The sequence below is a fragment of the Coenobita brevimanus genome, chromosome 69 (genome assembly GCF_032717465.1).
Source record: "Coenobita brevimanus isolate Jiangsu-jjx chromosome 69, ASM3271746v2, whole genome shotgun sequence".
NCBI classification, from domain to species: domain Eukaryota; kingdom Metazoa; phylum Arthropoda; class Malacostraca; order Decapoda; family Coenobitidae; genus Coenobita; species Coenobita brevimanus.
In genome coordinates, this window is record NC_137022.1 from 21720342 (window position 1) to 21738342 (window position 18001).

The 18001-nt window shown below is 43.9% G+C and overlaps 1 protein-coding gene across 1 annotated transcript in view; it reads right to left on the reverse strand.

Annotated features, from left to right (window-relative positions):
• Positions 1-812: 812 nt before the first annotated feature.
• LOC145406150 (uncharacterized) overlaps positions 813-18001 on the reverse strand; it is a 108158-nt gene continuing 90969 nt past the window's right edge. Inside the window, exons 6-8 of the mRNA XM_080277347.1 lie at positions 5144-5352; positions 4231-4401; positions 813-1020 (exon numbers count right to left, since the gene is read on the reverse strand). Of these exons, the coding sequence (XP_080133473.1) occupies positions 867-1020; positions 4231-4401; positions 5144-5352 (534 nt within the window). The 3' untranslated portion in view covers positions 813-866. The remainder of the gene's footprint in view (positions 1021-4230; positions 4402-5143; positions 5353-18001) is intronic.

Below are 18001 nucleotides of genomic sequence, written 5' to 3' on the forward strand. Positions count from 1 at the left end.
ACCTACCCATATCAATATTTTTTGCAAATATCGCACTCTCTTCCAATAAACTTCAATTATTACATTTTTTCGCAAAACGTCTGAAGTTTGGGCGCTGTCCGAAGTTACGTTGTTGTACAGTACTAAAAGATTTTCTCATCATATGAATTTATTTAAGGAATCAGTAAGCAAGAATGCTCAAACCTGCAGTAATGTCCAAACAAATTACTAATCACCAGCAGCATCAATAAATGATGATGTGACAAGAGTTTTAATGAGTGCACATCTGTGGTAGTATGCATTTCTCAGTATGGTATTACAAAGTGCACAATGTAATGACTGCACACATTAACTATGAGTACAACCAAGTGGTCCAACCCAAGAAATATCACAAGGATTTTAGCTTTACTAGCCCTGCTGACTTTTTGTGTCTTTGACCCATGTTCTCGTTAGTTAAGGTGACTCCCAAGCGCCTCTCCCATACAACTTCATTTCTAAACCTGGCAGAATATGGTACAATTCTCTTCCATGATATTTTGATGCAGGAGAGGGATGTCTTCATGAGCTGGCACTGATATAACCAAGCAGCTGAACTCTCCAGTTACACATGCATCCCCCAACTACATACTTACCTATCCCTGGAAAGAAGGATGATGGACAGCAGATGGGCAACTTAGGCCTGCAGTACACCATGTTCATATTCCACATAAGCCTGAAGCCACAACAAAACAATCTTTGACAATTGTGCAATCTAAACCAATATTACAAATATATGGGTAAACATGCAAGAGAGTAGCAAGTTGTAGTATACAAATCACTTAGGAAGAGGTGCTAGAAAGTCTCCTATGCTGGAAAGAATATGGGCCCTGATACCTGTCCTGCATGGGTCACTGGGACATGGAGGAAACATATGAGTAAAAGCCAGGTTCAAGAAGCTCAGTGCGGGCAAGGATCACTCGCAGGTCCCGTTCATCCAGGTCAAATACAGCGCACAGCGCCCGACGTAAAGACCCATAGCCGGACCTGCGCCTCTCACCACACCTGCCACACAATAATGGTTTGTAATTCATTAGCATGAGCCACATATTCCAGATGAATATTTCCACATAATCCATGGAGTAGATGGGGTTTATTGCTTTAAAAAATGCTATTGAGGGATCGGCAACTTGTCATTCTTGCCTTAAATTATTCAGCCTATACTAAATAGCCTGACCCTAGACCTCTACACTGCCAATGGGACAATAAAAGACTGGATGACTGCCATAATGACTGACAATGTATCAATGAGGAAGTAAAGGTTTCAGTGGGAATGAAGAACATACCAACAGTTGGCCCTTATTTAAAGTTGCTTCACTGACTGTACAACAGTTTCATTATTAAACCATTCATAAAGTGGCACTCTTTCACTTCAAGTTGCTTTTCATTCATCATCTAATCCAGTGTTGCCCCGTGAGAAGCATATGAGTCTGGGGCTAAGCAAGCTGGTCCTGACATTTAAGATGAGAGTGACCAGCCTCACTCAACCCTGAGTGGCATTATGTGAGCAATAAACCCAAACCACCCCTTGGATATAAACCTGCAACAGCTCATTCCAACTGGAGCGCCTTAATTGCCCGCTAAACCACCAGGTGCCATAATTTGGTTAGATGGTTACCATCCAGCATAGTAAATGGTTTCCTGGTGTGCATGAAACTACAGTATTTGGCTTGTCACTCACTGTAGAGTCATCTGCACACAGAAGGCAGAGAGGAAAGGGCAGGCACCCGAGAGCAGCACTACATTAAGTAAGTGGATGGTGAATGCCCCCACCAAGTTGCTCTGAGGTCAAAAATATATTTTTTTTTCTTTTCTTCTCTGTCATGCACCAAAAGCATGCATCACTCAAAGCTGCTTCATTTCAAGCCTCATTAAGTAAGCATTCATCCTAGATTTTCAGTGCAGACTGACACTATATTCATCATCATCTATTTTTTTTTTCCACCTAAGGATCTGGTGAAGCAGGATCCAGAGAAAGAGAAAGAGAGAGAGAGAGAGAGAGAGAGAATGACAGTGGAAAAATTATCAACATGCCCAGTGAAATGGGTCCCAATACTCATTCTCACGTTCAAACCCCTGGAATCCTAGCTCTAATTCAGAAGCCTAACCATCTGCACATTTTCCCAGGTGAATTTGGCACCCCCTTTTACTTGAAAGTCATCGGACTGACTGTCGAATAGGTAAAAGTGAAGCCATCTGCGTGTATGCCGATCAAGTGATGCCAAGGTTTCAGGGGCTTGAAAGGCGAATGAATATGTATATGGCCCATTTCCCTTCCCAAACTGTTGCTCAGTTCTCCTACTAACACAGTCTTAACTTTTCTTGGCATTCAGTACCCTGCTTTGCCCCACCTGCAGGATGATGTGGTGGTGATGGTGGTGGTGATGGAAATGATGATGATGATGATGATGGCGATGATGATGATGATGTTTCTTATAGATGCACTTAACACACCTGCAGGATATTCAGTCCGTCAACCCGGGGAGGGGGGGGGGGAGTTGTAAAACAGTTCTCATGTGCTCCTCCATACAAAATTCATCCAGCCAATGTGATCCCCTGTAAATTCCCTATGCACATCAACTTCCGTAATAAGTTTTCTCACACACATTTATTGTACAGTCGTGGTCATAAATAATCACCTATCCTCCGGTATCCCGTGACTCAGGGTGGCTCCTTTATGTGTGGCAAGTTGCAGCGGGGTAAGGGGGGCTGAGATGGAGAGACCAGGGAGAGAAAGGATCGTGGGTGAGGGGATGAGCGATGGTTCTGGGGTGGGGTCGGTGAGGGAGGGTAGGTAGGGGAGGGAGAATGAAATGTGAAGTGGTGATAAAATTATTTGCCTATTTTTTTTCATTCATGGTATGATATAAAGGGGTTAATATTCGGTAGATAATGCTGATTTACACCATGTATAGCGGCATCAGATAACAAGCTTTAGGTTGGTGGTGATATCAAGGGCTGGGTTGTGATAGTGGCAGATCAAACATTAGTGCAGAGCCATCGAGAGAGTTTGAGCACAGATTGTCAATGCGTGGGAGCCAAAGAATGAGAGGACACAGGCCCGCCTCCTCCAGCATACCAAGGACAAGTGGGAGCTGTTCAGACAAAACCAGCAAACCATCAACAACATTGTTTCCTCGGTATCACAAGACTGCAAGAGGTTATTGAGGCAGGAGGCCACTGGACTACTTACTAAGGCTTTCCTGGTTGCTTTGGCTTGGCCAATGATGGTAAACATTGGGAGTTTGGGTATGATTTGTTTCATTTTCCTTCTAACAGATTGTGAGAGATATCGTTATTATATCCACCCATGTGCACATACATCAAACCTAGTTACCTCTTATGCACAATCATTATCAATAGCCTTTTCATATAGAGATGCCATAAAACAGGTGACATGATGGTGACTGAAAAGAGGGAGTGTATACCATGAGGATGATCATATTTAATGTGGACACAGCCATGTCAAAGGTTTGATATGATATTTAGTTCCAAAAATTAATTACATGTGAAGGTAGAGGACATTTCTTACACAAACATTACGGAAGTCAAAGCCATCCAGATTCCATTCTGCTTCCAAAGTCAAAATACACAGATAAACACAAATACCTGGCACCGTACTAATGTCTGATTTGTCAAGTCAGTACCGGGAATATTTCTCTCACAAACCAGCCCATGATATCACCACGTATCTAAAGTTTGTTATTTGATGCTGCAATACAAGGTGTATTGCAGTATTATCTTCCAGATATTAACTCCTTTATATCATGCCCTGAATGAATGAAAACAGACAAATAATGTGACCACCACTTTGCATTTCATTCTCTCTCCCACCTTCCCTCCCTCCCCCATCTCCCCTCCCTCCCCTCCCCCACTCCATCCCAACACCATTGCTCATCCCTCCACCCACCTTCCCTTCTTACTCTGGTTCCTTTCTCCCAGCCCCTCTTACTCCACTGTGACTTGCCACTCATAAAGGAGCCAGCCTGAGGCACGAGGTACCAGAGGATAGGTGATTATTTATTACCACAACTGTATCATATCTCTCCACCTTCTGGGCCTAACCATGTTCCTCCAACCTTTACACTTACATACAGTATACTGTACTCTTTTTACATTCACTCTCTTTATGTGTCTGAACCATCTAACCAAGCCCTCCTACTCAATCATCATCACACTCTCTTTCTCAAAATGCTTTATATCAATGCTACGTACCACTGATGCCGTGTCCAAGTGATGAGGGCAAGTGCAGTGTAGTGAAGGGAGCGGAGAAAAGCAGTGACAAATCCCTGACGCACCTCACTGTCACAAGAGCTCAACCGGTCATAGTCATGAAGAAACTTCTTCACTAGCGGCGATGCACCTCGTACTGGTTCCAACAGGCTCCTATATGATAAAAATAAGGCTTTCAATAAGCAGTTGCATCCTAGAGACATAGCAGGATTTGCAGCACTTCTTTCTTAGATATATTTAGCATATCATACTGCAACAATCTCTTGCACGCTCTTTTAAATCTTTATTTTGCAGTAGCTTGTCTCATCAAAGTATATGAGGATACTGAGGTATTCTGTGCAGAATAAATTTTTGCTAAGGAAGAAGTGTTACAAAATCTTTGAAGCCACTTCAGCCATGAAGATACGGCCTATCAACTGGATATTCTTTGCTAGTGGTGATGCTTCTAGCTCTATGACTAGTTCCAACAATTTCTTATGAAAAATGTGGTTCTAACAAGCTCCTACAGATCAAAAGAAAATGGAGTAGGATTGAAAGCATAAAATTAATGACCATCAATTCTAATGTTTCTGGAAAGTTTAGCTGTGGAAATTTGCTATTTGCAACTTTGTTTTTTCACCTTGATCTGACCCGGATTTTTGTCTTTCTGCAGTTTATTTCATGTGGCTCAGTGACAGAGAAAGAAAATGCTATAGCTCTACACCCTTTCCATGGTACTTCTTTGTCACTGGCATCATACTGTATTCTACTGTTAATATATTGTAACAACTTAGCATTGAATATGAAGAGGTAGTAATTTTACGCCACGGTAATGTGAAAAGAGTAGAGTATAGTGATGAATATTTTTAAAATCTAAGGGGCTCAGAGCCCACCAATGAATGCCAACAATACTGACTCTGATGGGACGGAGACATCGGGTAAGTCATGCCAAAGCGATAGCAGTTCCTGACTGAGGGCAGAGGCACTACGGCGGGCATGCACATCTGGGGCACCTGTCTGCTTCGCTATGCCTCGCCCAACGTCCACTACAGTAATGGGGTGTGGTGACTGCAGCAGCTTGTGCGCTGATAAGTTTACCTCTCCACTGGCACCTCTCACAATACCCTGGTCAAGGTAACAAACTGAATACTTTAACTGTCCATCTTACAAGAGAATTACATTAACCCTGTTCATAACAGAAGTTGTCAGTAATAATAAAAGCTATCAGTAATACGAAAGAAAATAAATAAGTAAATATACATAAATATATATAACAGATAGAGATAGATACGGGTATATAAATATACTACACACACACATCCATTGCAAGTCCATTGCTGAACAAAGGCCTCCTCCAACCTTCTCCATGAATTCCTTGACCGAGCCAATCTCTGCCAGGTTTTGCCTGCTAACTTCTCAATCTTATCTCTCCACCTCCTGTCTGGCATTTTTCTGCTATGCTTACAACCTCTTGGAGTCTAGTCAGTCAGCCTCTTGCTCCATCAGTTCTCCCTAGTTCTTGCTGCATGACTTTCCCACCTCTATTTGTTTTTTTTTGTTTTTTTTTTTTTGATGGCTCCAACATGCTTGCATGCATCGGCCTTGGTCACCTAATGGCAGCTCTCCATGCTGTTTGATCTCTGGCAGCTTCTCTATTTAGTTCCTTATTCCTGGGGCCACACTCAAAGACTTCATCCCAGGTCCTTTTTTGGTCTACCTCTCACTACCCTACTCCCAACATTAACACTTCTCACTTTCTGCACCCAATTATCATCTCCCATCCTCTCCACATGCCCAAATGATCTCAATCTACCTCTCCCCATCACAACACCAATACAATCCAGTCCCATCCTACCACTCAATTCTCCCATCGTAAACCTTGCCTCCCCAGGCCCCGCACTCAAGGAAGCACTGCACATCCAGCTGATCAATGCCATTTCTGTACATTTAAGCCAGCAAATATCCTCTTCCTTTACTGCCCAGGTCTCACTACCACACAGCATTACACTCCTAACACATGCCTTAGCATGGAGGGGGAGCCCTCTCAATGTCAGGAGAGGCAACAGCTCCCTGAACTTCTTCCAACCACTCCTCACTCTAGCCACTGTGCTAGCTCCAGCCCCACCTCCAGCACATGACATCTCCCAAATAACAAAATTCTTCCACACACGCAAGAGACTCGCCAACAAGTTCAATCCTTTCATGCCTGGCAATCTCCACATGCTCTCCCTGACACAACGCACACAAGAAATCAGCGCTATCTTGCAGTCTTCCTCTAATACCACTACATCTCTTATGTACCCACTTGTCACAAACACAAGATGGAATTACTTCCCACATCTTGTGGCATATCACACATGGCCACTCTCCTCCTTTTTTGACAGTACTGCCCCCTGCCCTAGATACCATTACTTTTGTTTGATCTGCATTTACTCTTAAGCCCTTGTGCCCTATACCATCTCTCCATTTCCTAAATCTTTCCTCTGCCTCCCTTTCATTCTCTGCAATCAACACCAGATCATCAGCATACAACATCTCCCACAGGGGTCCATTTCTGAAGTCACACGAGAGCTTCAAATACCATAATAAACAACAAGGGGCTCATGACTGACCCCTGATGCACACCAACATTCACGGAAAACTCCTCGCTCAAATTTTCATTTACCCTTACCTGGGATCAACCACCCACATACATGGCCATAACCACCCAAACCAGCCACCCCAAGCTTTCTCATTGCCAACTTCACCACCTCTCTAGGGACTCTGTCAAAGGCCTTCTCGAAAACAGCAAAAGCAAAGTACAGTTCCCTTTTCTTTCCTATATATTTTTCCTGAAGCTGCCAGACAATGAATATGGCATCAGTGATCCCTTTGCCTGGTATAAACCCAAACTGCATCTCTTCAATATTCACTATTTCTCTAATCATACCTTCTAGAACTCTCTTAAATACCTTCATTATTTGGTCCAAAAGCTTTATGCCTGTATAATTTCCTCTTTCCTGGGCATCACCCTTCCCCTTGTACACATTTACAATTTCACTCTTCAGCCAACCATCTGGGACACCATACTCATATATATAATTGTATTTATCAAATCAGTGACTAATCCCATTCCTATAAATCCTGAGGCTTTCAACATTTCAGCAGTCACCCCAGACACATCTGCTGCCTTCCCCACCTGCATCTTGCTTATTATCCTGCTCACAGTAGCAGCGTCAATCAAAGGCCAAGGGCCAGACACTGGATCTGCTGGCTCCAAGCCTTCCCTGTCCCAATCAAACTTCTCATTCAACAACTGGTTGTAGTGTCCTCTCCAAGCATCTTTAATATCCCCAATGTTCACCACTACCTTTTCTTCATCATTTTTCGTGCACTGCTCATCTATGATATCCCTAGTCTCCCTCTTCATCCAATTTTCCACCTTAAATATCATAATCTTCCTTTCCTCACTATTCTGGTTATCAAATAAAAGTATCTGAGATTCAGACTTTGCCCTGCAAAGCTCTCTTCTAGCTCTAATTTGGCAGCCAACTATTCCTCTCTGCTACCACCCTTTCTCCACTCCCGGAAAAGCCTTCATTTTTCTCCACAACTAAGGCTTCTACGCCCTCATCTCACCACCAACTTAATTTATGTCTTGGAGGGGCCCCTTGTCCATCCACACACTGCATCAGCAACTCTCAAGAGGTAGTTCTTGAGGGCTCTGTACTGTTCATTAACACTTTTATCAACTGTCTACTCTCACCAAAAATTTTTGCTTTCTCATATTACTCTCGTGCTGAGTATGCACCTAGTTTGATAAATAAAAACTTATTTTACACTGATTTAACTGATTTTGGTAAGGTTCTGTAGGATTTTTTTTTTTTTTTTTTTTTTTTTTTTTTTTTTTAAACTATCAAGCTGACCCCTACACCTAGTTACATCAATAGAAACAAATTTTACGTTGATTTCATTGATTTTGGTAAGGTTCTCTAGCGAAAATTAAGCTCCTGCCAATTTTTTCTTTTTCTCTCTTACCGCCAGGGGGGATTCTTATAATCTTTGACAGGCGGTTTTGCGGTAACCATTAGGACTAGGGGACTGAGATTGGCATTTTCAGGTGAGTAAATTCAAGCTCTTCAAATTTGTAAGAAAATTTTTTACCTTGGTAAAAGATGAAAAATTGTCACCGTATTGCGGCTAGGGTGGAACATAGCTTCAGAGAAATGCCGTCTTTAGAGGTTAAGCACCATGTCACATATCAATAACTTTTGTTTCTGCACACACTCCTCACTCCCTATAATTTATCATCCCCCACTAACCTCCTATCAGCCTTCCTGACAAGGAAATAATCTATCTGGCTGCTACTTCCCCAAGACTCATATGTAATCAACCTACTCTCCCTTTTCCTAAAACGTGTGTTGCACACAATTATGTTCACTGCCTCCCCAAACTCGAGTATCCTTTCCCCATCCTCATTTCTTGAACCATATTCATATCCCCCATGTACTCCTTCATATCCTTGAGCTGCTTCACCTACATGACCATTTAAGTCCCCTCCCAAGACTACAATCTCATCATCGCCCATACCACTTACTACATGTATCAGGTCATCCCAGAATCTAACCTTCTCTACCTCATCCAAGCCTGCCTGTGGAGCATATGCCAATATATATGCAAACATAATCCCACTGAACAAAATTTTCACTATTGCTCTCCTTTTACTGACTCTAATTACATTCATGACATATTCCACCCATTTCTCTCCAACCAACACACCCACACCACCATATCCATCTGCCCTACCCTACCAAAACAGCTTGTAACATGCATCCCTCCTGTCAATCATTCTGGCTGATCCTCCCCTACACCTGACTTCCTGCACACATCCCACATCCATCCACCTCCTACTAAATGCCTCAACTACTTCCCACACTCTACCCCTCAAAACTTCTCTCATTCTATGATGGCACTCTGATCCCCTTAGGTGATTTAGTTTCATCAGGCTTGCTTAGAAGATCTTTCTTTCTAGTCATAATTTGGTACGAATAAATAATGGGGAGAGACACATCACAAGCCTCACCCACTCGCACTACCCCAGGCCTAGGAATGGGATTTGGGATCCATAGCCCACCAGCCATGACCAGTGGCTGTGGCACTGGTCTCACGACACCCTGCCAGAACAGCTACATGACACCCTCCAAGAGCCTTGGCACTGTAACTGACCCATCATTAACACCCGTTGATAGGCGCTACTCCAAAGTTTGGACCCCTTTCTACTGCACGAAAGTGGCAACCTGGGAACCACAATGTCCTGTACCCTATAGCACAGGTTGAACTCCATCCCATCCCAGCACCAAAATCTATGCTAGTGGAGCTCTCGTCATGACTCCCCACAATAGGTCCACCACTAGGTGACGGGGGCAAAGTTTTCTGGCTGCATGCCATTGCTGATGTCAACCCTTGTACTTAGTGGGATACGTTGTGCGACATATAAAGTGCACATTGAGTAGTGCATGAAATAGAGGAAAGTGTCTGGGAGAGTATGCTGGTCTACTCTCCAGGTTAGTGTCACACTGAAAATGTCAGCAAAGGGGGATGATCAAGTAGCTAATGAAATGGGAGCACCAGTTCTCCCTATCACCAGCATTCCCATTCCCCTTGGGAATACCACCTTGATTGACTGGTGCTGAAGCCTACTCCCTTAATAATGTTCTTGACTTTAGTCTCCTCTCTCATCCAAGTTAATTTCTCCCTGTCTCTTAAAGATATTTCCAGTACTGACCTTTTCATTCCTCTCTGAGAGTGGATTAGTATACTGTACTGTATTTTCCACTGATTTTGTCGTTTTCCAGGTCTCACAGCTGTACATCACAGCTGGGATTATACAATTGTTTTATACCTTTCATTTCATACATACCGTACTGACAAGGTACTTTTCAGGATGTCTCTATGTTTACCAAAAGCTTTCCATCCAGCTGTAATGAGTAGTTTTAATTCATTTTGATGATCTTTTGATATTTTTAGTACAGTACTGTATTAGCCTCAAGAAATTGTCTCCTCAATTTCAAGAACATCTCCTACTTTGATGGTGCTCTTTGGTGTATTTGGATTAAACATTAGTTCTACTCCATTTATCATTAGCCCTAATTTGAAACTCTCATCAATTTAGGCCATTTGTCATTTCTTGTGCTGTTGCTGCTGCTTCTGAGATTAGGACAATGTCATCTGCAAATCTTAAAGGGTTTAAGTATTTTCCATCTTTGTTTACTGTTTTGTTCTCTCATTCTAGCTTTCTGAAAATGCTTTCAAGGCATGTTGTAAACAATTTTGGTGATACTTTATCTCCCTGGCACACGCCTTTCTCAATCTTAATTTTTTCTGAGTCTTTATGTAACCTAACTGTAACAGTTCCATCTTTGCGCAGTAGATGCTTGATTTAAGAACACTGATACAGAAGCCCGAGAAAGTGGAAGATTATCTTCCCTGATAATTTTTTTCCCAGTTTAGAGGAAAATTTCCGTAAAATTGAGAAAAAGTCATTAAAGGATATTCTGTTCAAAAATAATCATAATACCGGAAAAGGTTCCGTATATTGAGTGTGTCATCGAGCCTATAGCGGATCGCTTCCCTGGCTGGCAGTGCGGTGTTGCCACATGTCCCCACCAACTGTAGCATCAGTCGAGCAGGGCAGTACTCCCAAGGTGGATGGAAAGCTGATGATAGGGAGAGCTGGAGCTCCCGTTTCATCAGCCCTCGGGACTAGGTCCCGACCATCCCCTTTTGCTGAACTTTTTCAGTGTCTCAGTAACACAGAGAGTAGGCCAGCAAGCTCTCCAATGCAAGTTTCTCTAACTATCAACACCAAACTACAAACACAGTACATACCACACTTCCTTTTCTAAAATCAAACAAATCATGGCAGAGCAACACGTGGTCTTGGAGTCCCTGGGGGTGGGACCATAAATGCCCCCACCTTCCGCCCCTCTCCTGGTAACGACTCGAGCTGCCTGGAACCACTGTCTGACTCTCTTCTTCTTCATTTCTGCAACATTCGCAGCCTTTCCTCTAACTTTTGCTCTGTTGAGCACCACCTCTCCTTCTCTAAACCTCACTTTCTTTTTCTAACTGAGACTCAGCTGTCTGAGGCAACTGACAGCAGATCCTTTTCTGTTTCCTCCTACTTTCTCTATACTCATTTCAAAGCCAAAGGTGGCTGTTGTGTATATATACGCAATGACTTACCTTGCTCTCGTGTTCCTGAACTCGATTCTTCTGAATTCTCTAGGCTTTGGCTTTGGCTTTCCTGTCATTCTCTGACTAAATATATCTGCAGTGTTTACTTATCTCCTAATTCTACTGACTATCAAAAATTCTTTGACTATCTTACTTCTACGATGGAACACATTCTATCTATTTCTTCTTTCTCTGAAATCTCCATTCTAGGAGATTTCAATGTTCACCAGCACCTTTGGCTCTTCTCTCCTTTCACCAATCCACCTGGTGAACAAGCCTACATCTTTTCTATCCTTAATGACCTAGAGCAGCTTGTACAGCACCCTACCCATATCCCTGACCACCTTAGAGGGAGCTCCAACATACTTGACCTCTTCCTTACAACTAATCCTTCTGCTTACACTGTTACTCTTTTCTCTCCGTTGGGCTCCTCCAATCACAACCTTATTACCTTAACCTGTCCTATCATTCCGGTACGGCCTGTGGACCCTCCAAAGAAACATCGTCTGTGGCACTTTGGAGCTGCGGATTGGGAGGCCCTCAGGCAGTACTTCTTTGATTTTCCCTGGAATGATTATTGCTGCCATGGCCGGGAGCCATCTGAGTGTGCCTTGTGCATTACGAAGGTTATTCACTCAGGCATGGAAGCATACATTCCCTTCTCATATCCTCTGACTAATGCAAGAAAGCCTTGGTTTAATCACGCTTGTTCTAATGCTGTCCACAATAAGGAGAGGGCCTATAAAAGGTTCCAGAGCCAACCCACCCCTGAATCACATCTTTTGTATGTTTCTGCAGGGAATCGTGCTAAGTCTGTTCTTCCCTCTTCTAAAAATAATTTCATCCGTAATACATGCTCTCAACTCTCCAACTCGAATTCTTCCCGCTTCTTCTGGCACCTTGCCAAAAACCTTTCTGACAACTTTACCTCATCATCCTTCCCTCCTCTTTTCTACTCTGATGGCTTTGTAGCTATTTCTTCTACTGATAAAGCAGATCTCTTCGCTCAGACTTTCTCTTCCAATTCCACCTTAGATGATTCCGGTGCTATTCCTCCATCACTTCCCCCCCTCTGACTTCCTCATGGCTGACATTAAAATTTCTTCAGCTGATGTATCTTCTGCCATCACAGGCCTCAATACTAATAAGGCATATGGGCCTGACGGAGTCCTTTCTGTTGTTCTCAAGAACTGTGCTTCTGTGCTTACACCCTGCCTAGGCAAACTCTTTCGCCTTTGTCTATCAACTTATACCTTTCCTTCTTGCTGGAAGTTTGCTCTCATTCAGCCAGTCCCAAAGAAGGATGACCATTCCCAACCCTGTAACTATCGTCCAATTGCTTTAACATCCTGTATCTCTAAAGTTTTGGAGTCAATTCTTAATAGAAAAATTTTAAAGCATCTTTCCTATCACAACTTTCTTTCTGATCGTCAGTATGGGTTCTGTCAGGGACGCTTCACTGGCGATCTTCTCACCTACCTTTCAGACTCCAGGTCATCCTCCTTTCGGGACCTTGGTGAAAGCTTTGCCAATGCACTTGACATCTCAAAGGCTTTCGATCGAGTCTGGCATTAATCTTTAATTTCCAAACTGCTCTCTTACGGTTCCTATCCTTCTATCTGTGCCTTCATTTCTAGCTTCCATTTTGGTCGTTCTATAGCTGTTGTTGTAGACGGCCATCGTTCTTCTCCTAGATCTATCAATGGTAGTGCTCCTCAGGGCTCTGTCCTATCACCAACTCTATCTATCTATCTACTGCCAGACGCCTCAATCCCGTTTGGGGTGGCCACAAACAAATCGCCTCCACGTCGCCCTGTCCCCCGCCATTTCACTGCCCTGTTCCCAACTCACACCCCCCCCTCTCTCATATACCTCTCCACCCCATCCCTCCATCTCATCCTCGGCCTCCCCCTACTTCTCCTCCCCCTCCACCTCACTCACATACACTCTCTTCATCAGTCTTTCACCCTCCATCCTCTCCACAAGGCCAAACCACCTCAGTGTATTCCTCCTAATGCTTCCTATCACATCCACATCCACACCACAATGCTCCTTAATATCCTCATTTGTCAGCATGTCTCTCCATGTGACTCCACAGGCTCCTCTTAAATAACTCATTTCCACTGCTCTCACTCTTGACTTGTGTCCTTCCAACAATGTCCAAACTTCACTTCCATACTTACAGTTGGTATCACAATACTGTCCTGTAGTAACTTTTTCACTTCCATGCTCACTTCCCTGTTTCTTATCACTGCTTTCAAGGAACCAGCAACCTTTCTTCCCTGCTGTACCCTTTCAAGCACTTCACCCTCCAAACCTCCATCCTTACTCATCACACTACCCAAGTACTTAAACGTAATCACATTTTCCAATTCCTAACCATCCAACCTCGCTGTACATTCACTGACTTCACCTCTCTCTACATTCACCTTCAGATTCCGTTTCTTACACACTCTCCCAAACTCATCCACCAAGTCTTGCAACTCCCCTTCGTCTTCACTTAACAACACAGTATCATCTGCAAACAACAGTACAGGGAGTTTCCAAACACTACCCTCTCTCACCAACTCTCTTCCTTTTATTCATCAATGACCTTCTAAGCTGTACATCTAACCCTATCCACTCACACATTGATGACTCCGCCCTTCACCTTTCCATTAGGTTCCCACAATGTCCATCTCAGCAGTTACTTCAACAAACAAGGGATGAGGCTATGGCACACCTAATGTCTGACTTGGCTCGTATCTCTGACTGGGGTAAAAATAATTTGGTTGCTTTTAATGCATCAAAGACTCAGTTTTTACACCTATCAACCCGACAAAATCTTCCACAGGTGTACCCACTAATGTTTAATAATATTCAGCTTAATCCTGCATCATCCTTGAACATGCTCAGAGTTTCATTTACTCTGGAAAGATCATATTACTGTACATCTCTTGTAAAATCGGCTTCTATGAGATTAGGTGTATTAAGCCGACTCCGTTCCTTCTTTACCCCCGCACAATTGTTGACTCTATACAGGAGTTTCATCCGCCCCTGTGTGGAGTACAACTCTCATGTGTGGGGAGGCTCCCCACATACAGCTCCTCTCAATAGGGTGGAGGTAAAGGCTTTTCGTCTCATTAACTCTCCTCCTCTTACTGACTCCCTTCAACATCTGTCTCTTCATCACACTATTGCATCTTTATCTCTTTTCTATCGCTACTTCAATGGTCACTGCTCCTCTCAACTGTCTGCATACATTCCTCCACCTCTATGATGGGCGCGTAGCACCCGTCTGGCAGCAAACTCTCATCCCTTTTCTGTCCAACTCTCTAATGCAAGAGTTAATCGTTACTCCCAGTCCTTCAATTATGCAACAGGTCAACTCTGGAACTGTTTCCCTCTGTCTGTGTTTCCTGCTTCCTATGACCTCCAGTATTTCAAATGCAGTGTGTCCAGGCATCTCGAATGATCGGATCTTGAATTTGGCTCTCTCTTGTATTTTGTTTTTCTCTAGGAAGGAACAATAAGTGCAGGCTCGCGGCCTATGATACAGTCTTCCTCGCAAAAAAAAAAAAAAAAAAAAAAGCCTGGGTAGTGGCAATGGCGGGGAGTGAGTGACGTCGCACAGGCCATACAACCTTCACACGATCACCCTACTGTTAATGATAACTCTGCATGTGTACAGCTTTGCCTTGGTATTGTGACCTTGTGTTTTTTTTTCTTCAGTGAACCAAAGCTTTTGTGACCCATGCCTATGGTTCAGGAAAAGAAGAGGAGGGAGAGGTTTTTTCTTGCCCAGAAATTGGAATAATTGAGAAGATGGAGCGTGGAGTAAGCCCTGGGGCGGTGATGACGGCGTATGAAGTGATGAAAGCCCAAGTGTATGACCTACGCAAACACAAGGACATAATCAAGAAACTGAAATTAAAACCAGAGGTGAGTGCTGGTGTTAGTGAAAAATCTAAAATTATAGAAAGGTGGTCTCTGAAAAAAATGAAGTTTGAAAAATCAAAGGAATCAGTGTACAGCGGGTACAGTATAATCAAGGAAACCAGGGTCTGCCTGTGCGTGGGCCTGAGATACAGAGTGCTGGACTGAGGTTTGCTGAGAAGCTCAGAATTGAGGACTTTGTGGCAAGTGATGGGTGGGTAATACAATTTTGCAGGTGACATGACATAACACACAGAAAAATTATGGGTGAGAAGTTAAGTGCTGACTTTGAAAGTGCTTAAAGGGAGACAGGCCTTCAGGACTGGCAAAATTTATAATGCTGATGAAACTGGGCTTTTTTGGAAAGCCCTGCCTAACACCACATGCACCAAGAAAAGCCAGTCCAGTGTGCCAGGCCAGAAGTACAGCAAATCATGTGTGTCTGTGCTGTTGTGCGCAAATTTTGATGCTTCGCATCGACTGAGGCTAATGGTAGTAGGCAATGCGAAGCAATTACAGGCAATAAGGCCAATCACAAATAGACTGCCTGTGGACTATAACAGCAGTACCATGGCTTGGTTCACAAGCAGGATAAACAAGTCTTGGTTTTTTGACTGCTTTGTGCCCTCAGTCAAGGGTTACCAGATGAGGGAGCACAATGTAAGGCTAGGCGAGGTTAGGGCTCTGTTGCTGCTGGACCAGGCCCCAGCCCATCCCTCAGAGGAAGTGCTGACCACCCACGATGGGAAAATCAAAGCCACGTTCCTTCTTGCCAACACAACTTCCATCCTGCAGCCCATGGATCAAGGGATCTTCCAAAAATTTAAGCAGCATTAAAGGAGGCTGATGCTGGACGACTTTCTGGAGGTAGAGATGGGGCCAGGCGAAGAACAGGGCCCCATAGGGCAGTGCAGAGCTGAGGCATGGAAAAACTATAACATGCATGACACTGTCCTGAACATCAGGACCTTGTGGCCACCAGGATGTTTATTCATGGGTGGAATGTAGTATTTGGCCAGAGGGAGCACATGCAGCAGCAACAGGAGGAGGCTGCAGATTTTGAGGGCTTTACTGCAGAGGAGTGTAGGGAGGCCTTTCACTGAGCAGGCAAGGCTGAAGTGGGCATGGAGGACATCCATGAATGGATGGATGTGGATGATCAAGGCTGATGAGGAAATTGTGGCGGAAGTGACTGCAGAGGACACACAGGTTGAGGAGGAAGTGCAGGAGTTTACTGGCAAAGTCAGACTATCCCAAGCCAGCAACAATGTTGACACACTTCTGGATTTCCTCATCAACACCATTTGTTAGGATCTCCAAGTGCTTTACCCTCACCTGAGGGAAATGAGGACCAGCGTTAGGAAGATCCAGAGGGAGATATATGCCCCAAAGCAGTCCAAGACTGATGACTTCTTTAAGCCACCACTACCATATAAACCTAAGGAAAGGAAGGACAGTTGGACATCAGACGTTTCCTTGCCATCCACCTCCAGCCTCCCCTCATGTGAATCTGATATCTCTGCTCTCAGCATCTGCCCTAGGGACAACTACACCATCAGCAACACCATCCCTGATGATTCCCAGTCTCTCCATCACCCCATTACTATCTCTAGTGCTGATGGAGGATGACTCTTGACAGTGACTAAACCACCCCCAAAGCCTGACACAGGTTTGGGGGGGAGCCAGTATGGCTACCTGTGTCAGGCACATTTCTGCAACAAGTGCAGAACCCCTACATTTGGAGGTAAGCCTTACTGTATTTTACTATCCCTATTTCCTACACTACAGTACTGGATGTGTGTATATTTTATTACCAAGTCATTACTGTATGTATCAGTGTTAACATATGCACAAAATGCATTTAAGCAGTGGTGGGTGAGGGCGCTCACCATCCACTCACTCGATGTAGTGCTGCTCTCGGGTGTCTGCCCTTTCCTCTCTTCCATCTTCCTCTCCTTCCATCCTCTTCTGTCTTTCTTTCCTTCATTCTTTCCTTGTCCTTCTGCCTATGGGTGACTTTACACTCCCTCTTCTGTCTTTCTTTCCTTCATTCTTTCCTCTTCCTTCTGCCTGTGGGTGACTCTACACTGAGTGACAAGCCAAATGGTTTCCTGAACACCAGGAAACCATTTACTACGCTGGGTGGTAACCATATAACCAAATTTTGGCGCCTGGTGGTTGTGGGTAATTATTGCACTCCAGTTGGATTGAGCCAGTGAAGGTTTATATCCAAGAGGTGGTTGGAGTTGATTGTTCATGTAATGCCACTCAGGGATGAGTGAGGCTGGTCACTCTCATCTTAAATGTCGGGACCAACTGCCTAGCTCCGGGCTCCTACACTCCTCATGGGGCAACGTAGGATTGGATGATGGATGGATGGGTGGATTACTTATGGGTTCAGACTGTTGTGTGTAGCACTGAGAGTTAGCATAGTTCACTAGGTTTGGATGAGCATTGTCAGGAACTAGGCCTGACTGTTGGCATCAGGGATTGGGCTGGAAATTTCTCAGAATACCAGAAAAATTTACTTTATATGAGGACTTGGTTAGGGAACTCGATTTAGAGGAAAATTAGAGAAAATAGAATAGGGGTCGACTGAATTAATTCACGAAATTGAGATCTACTGTACAGTACGTGTTTTCAA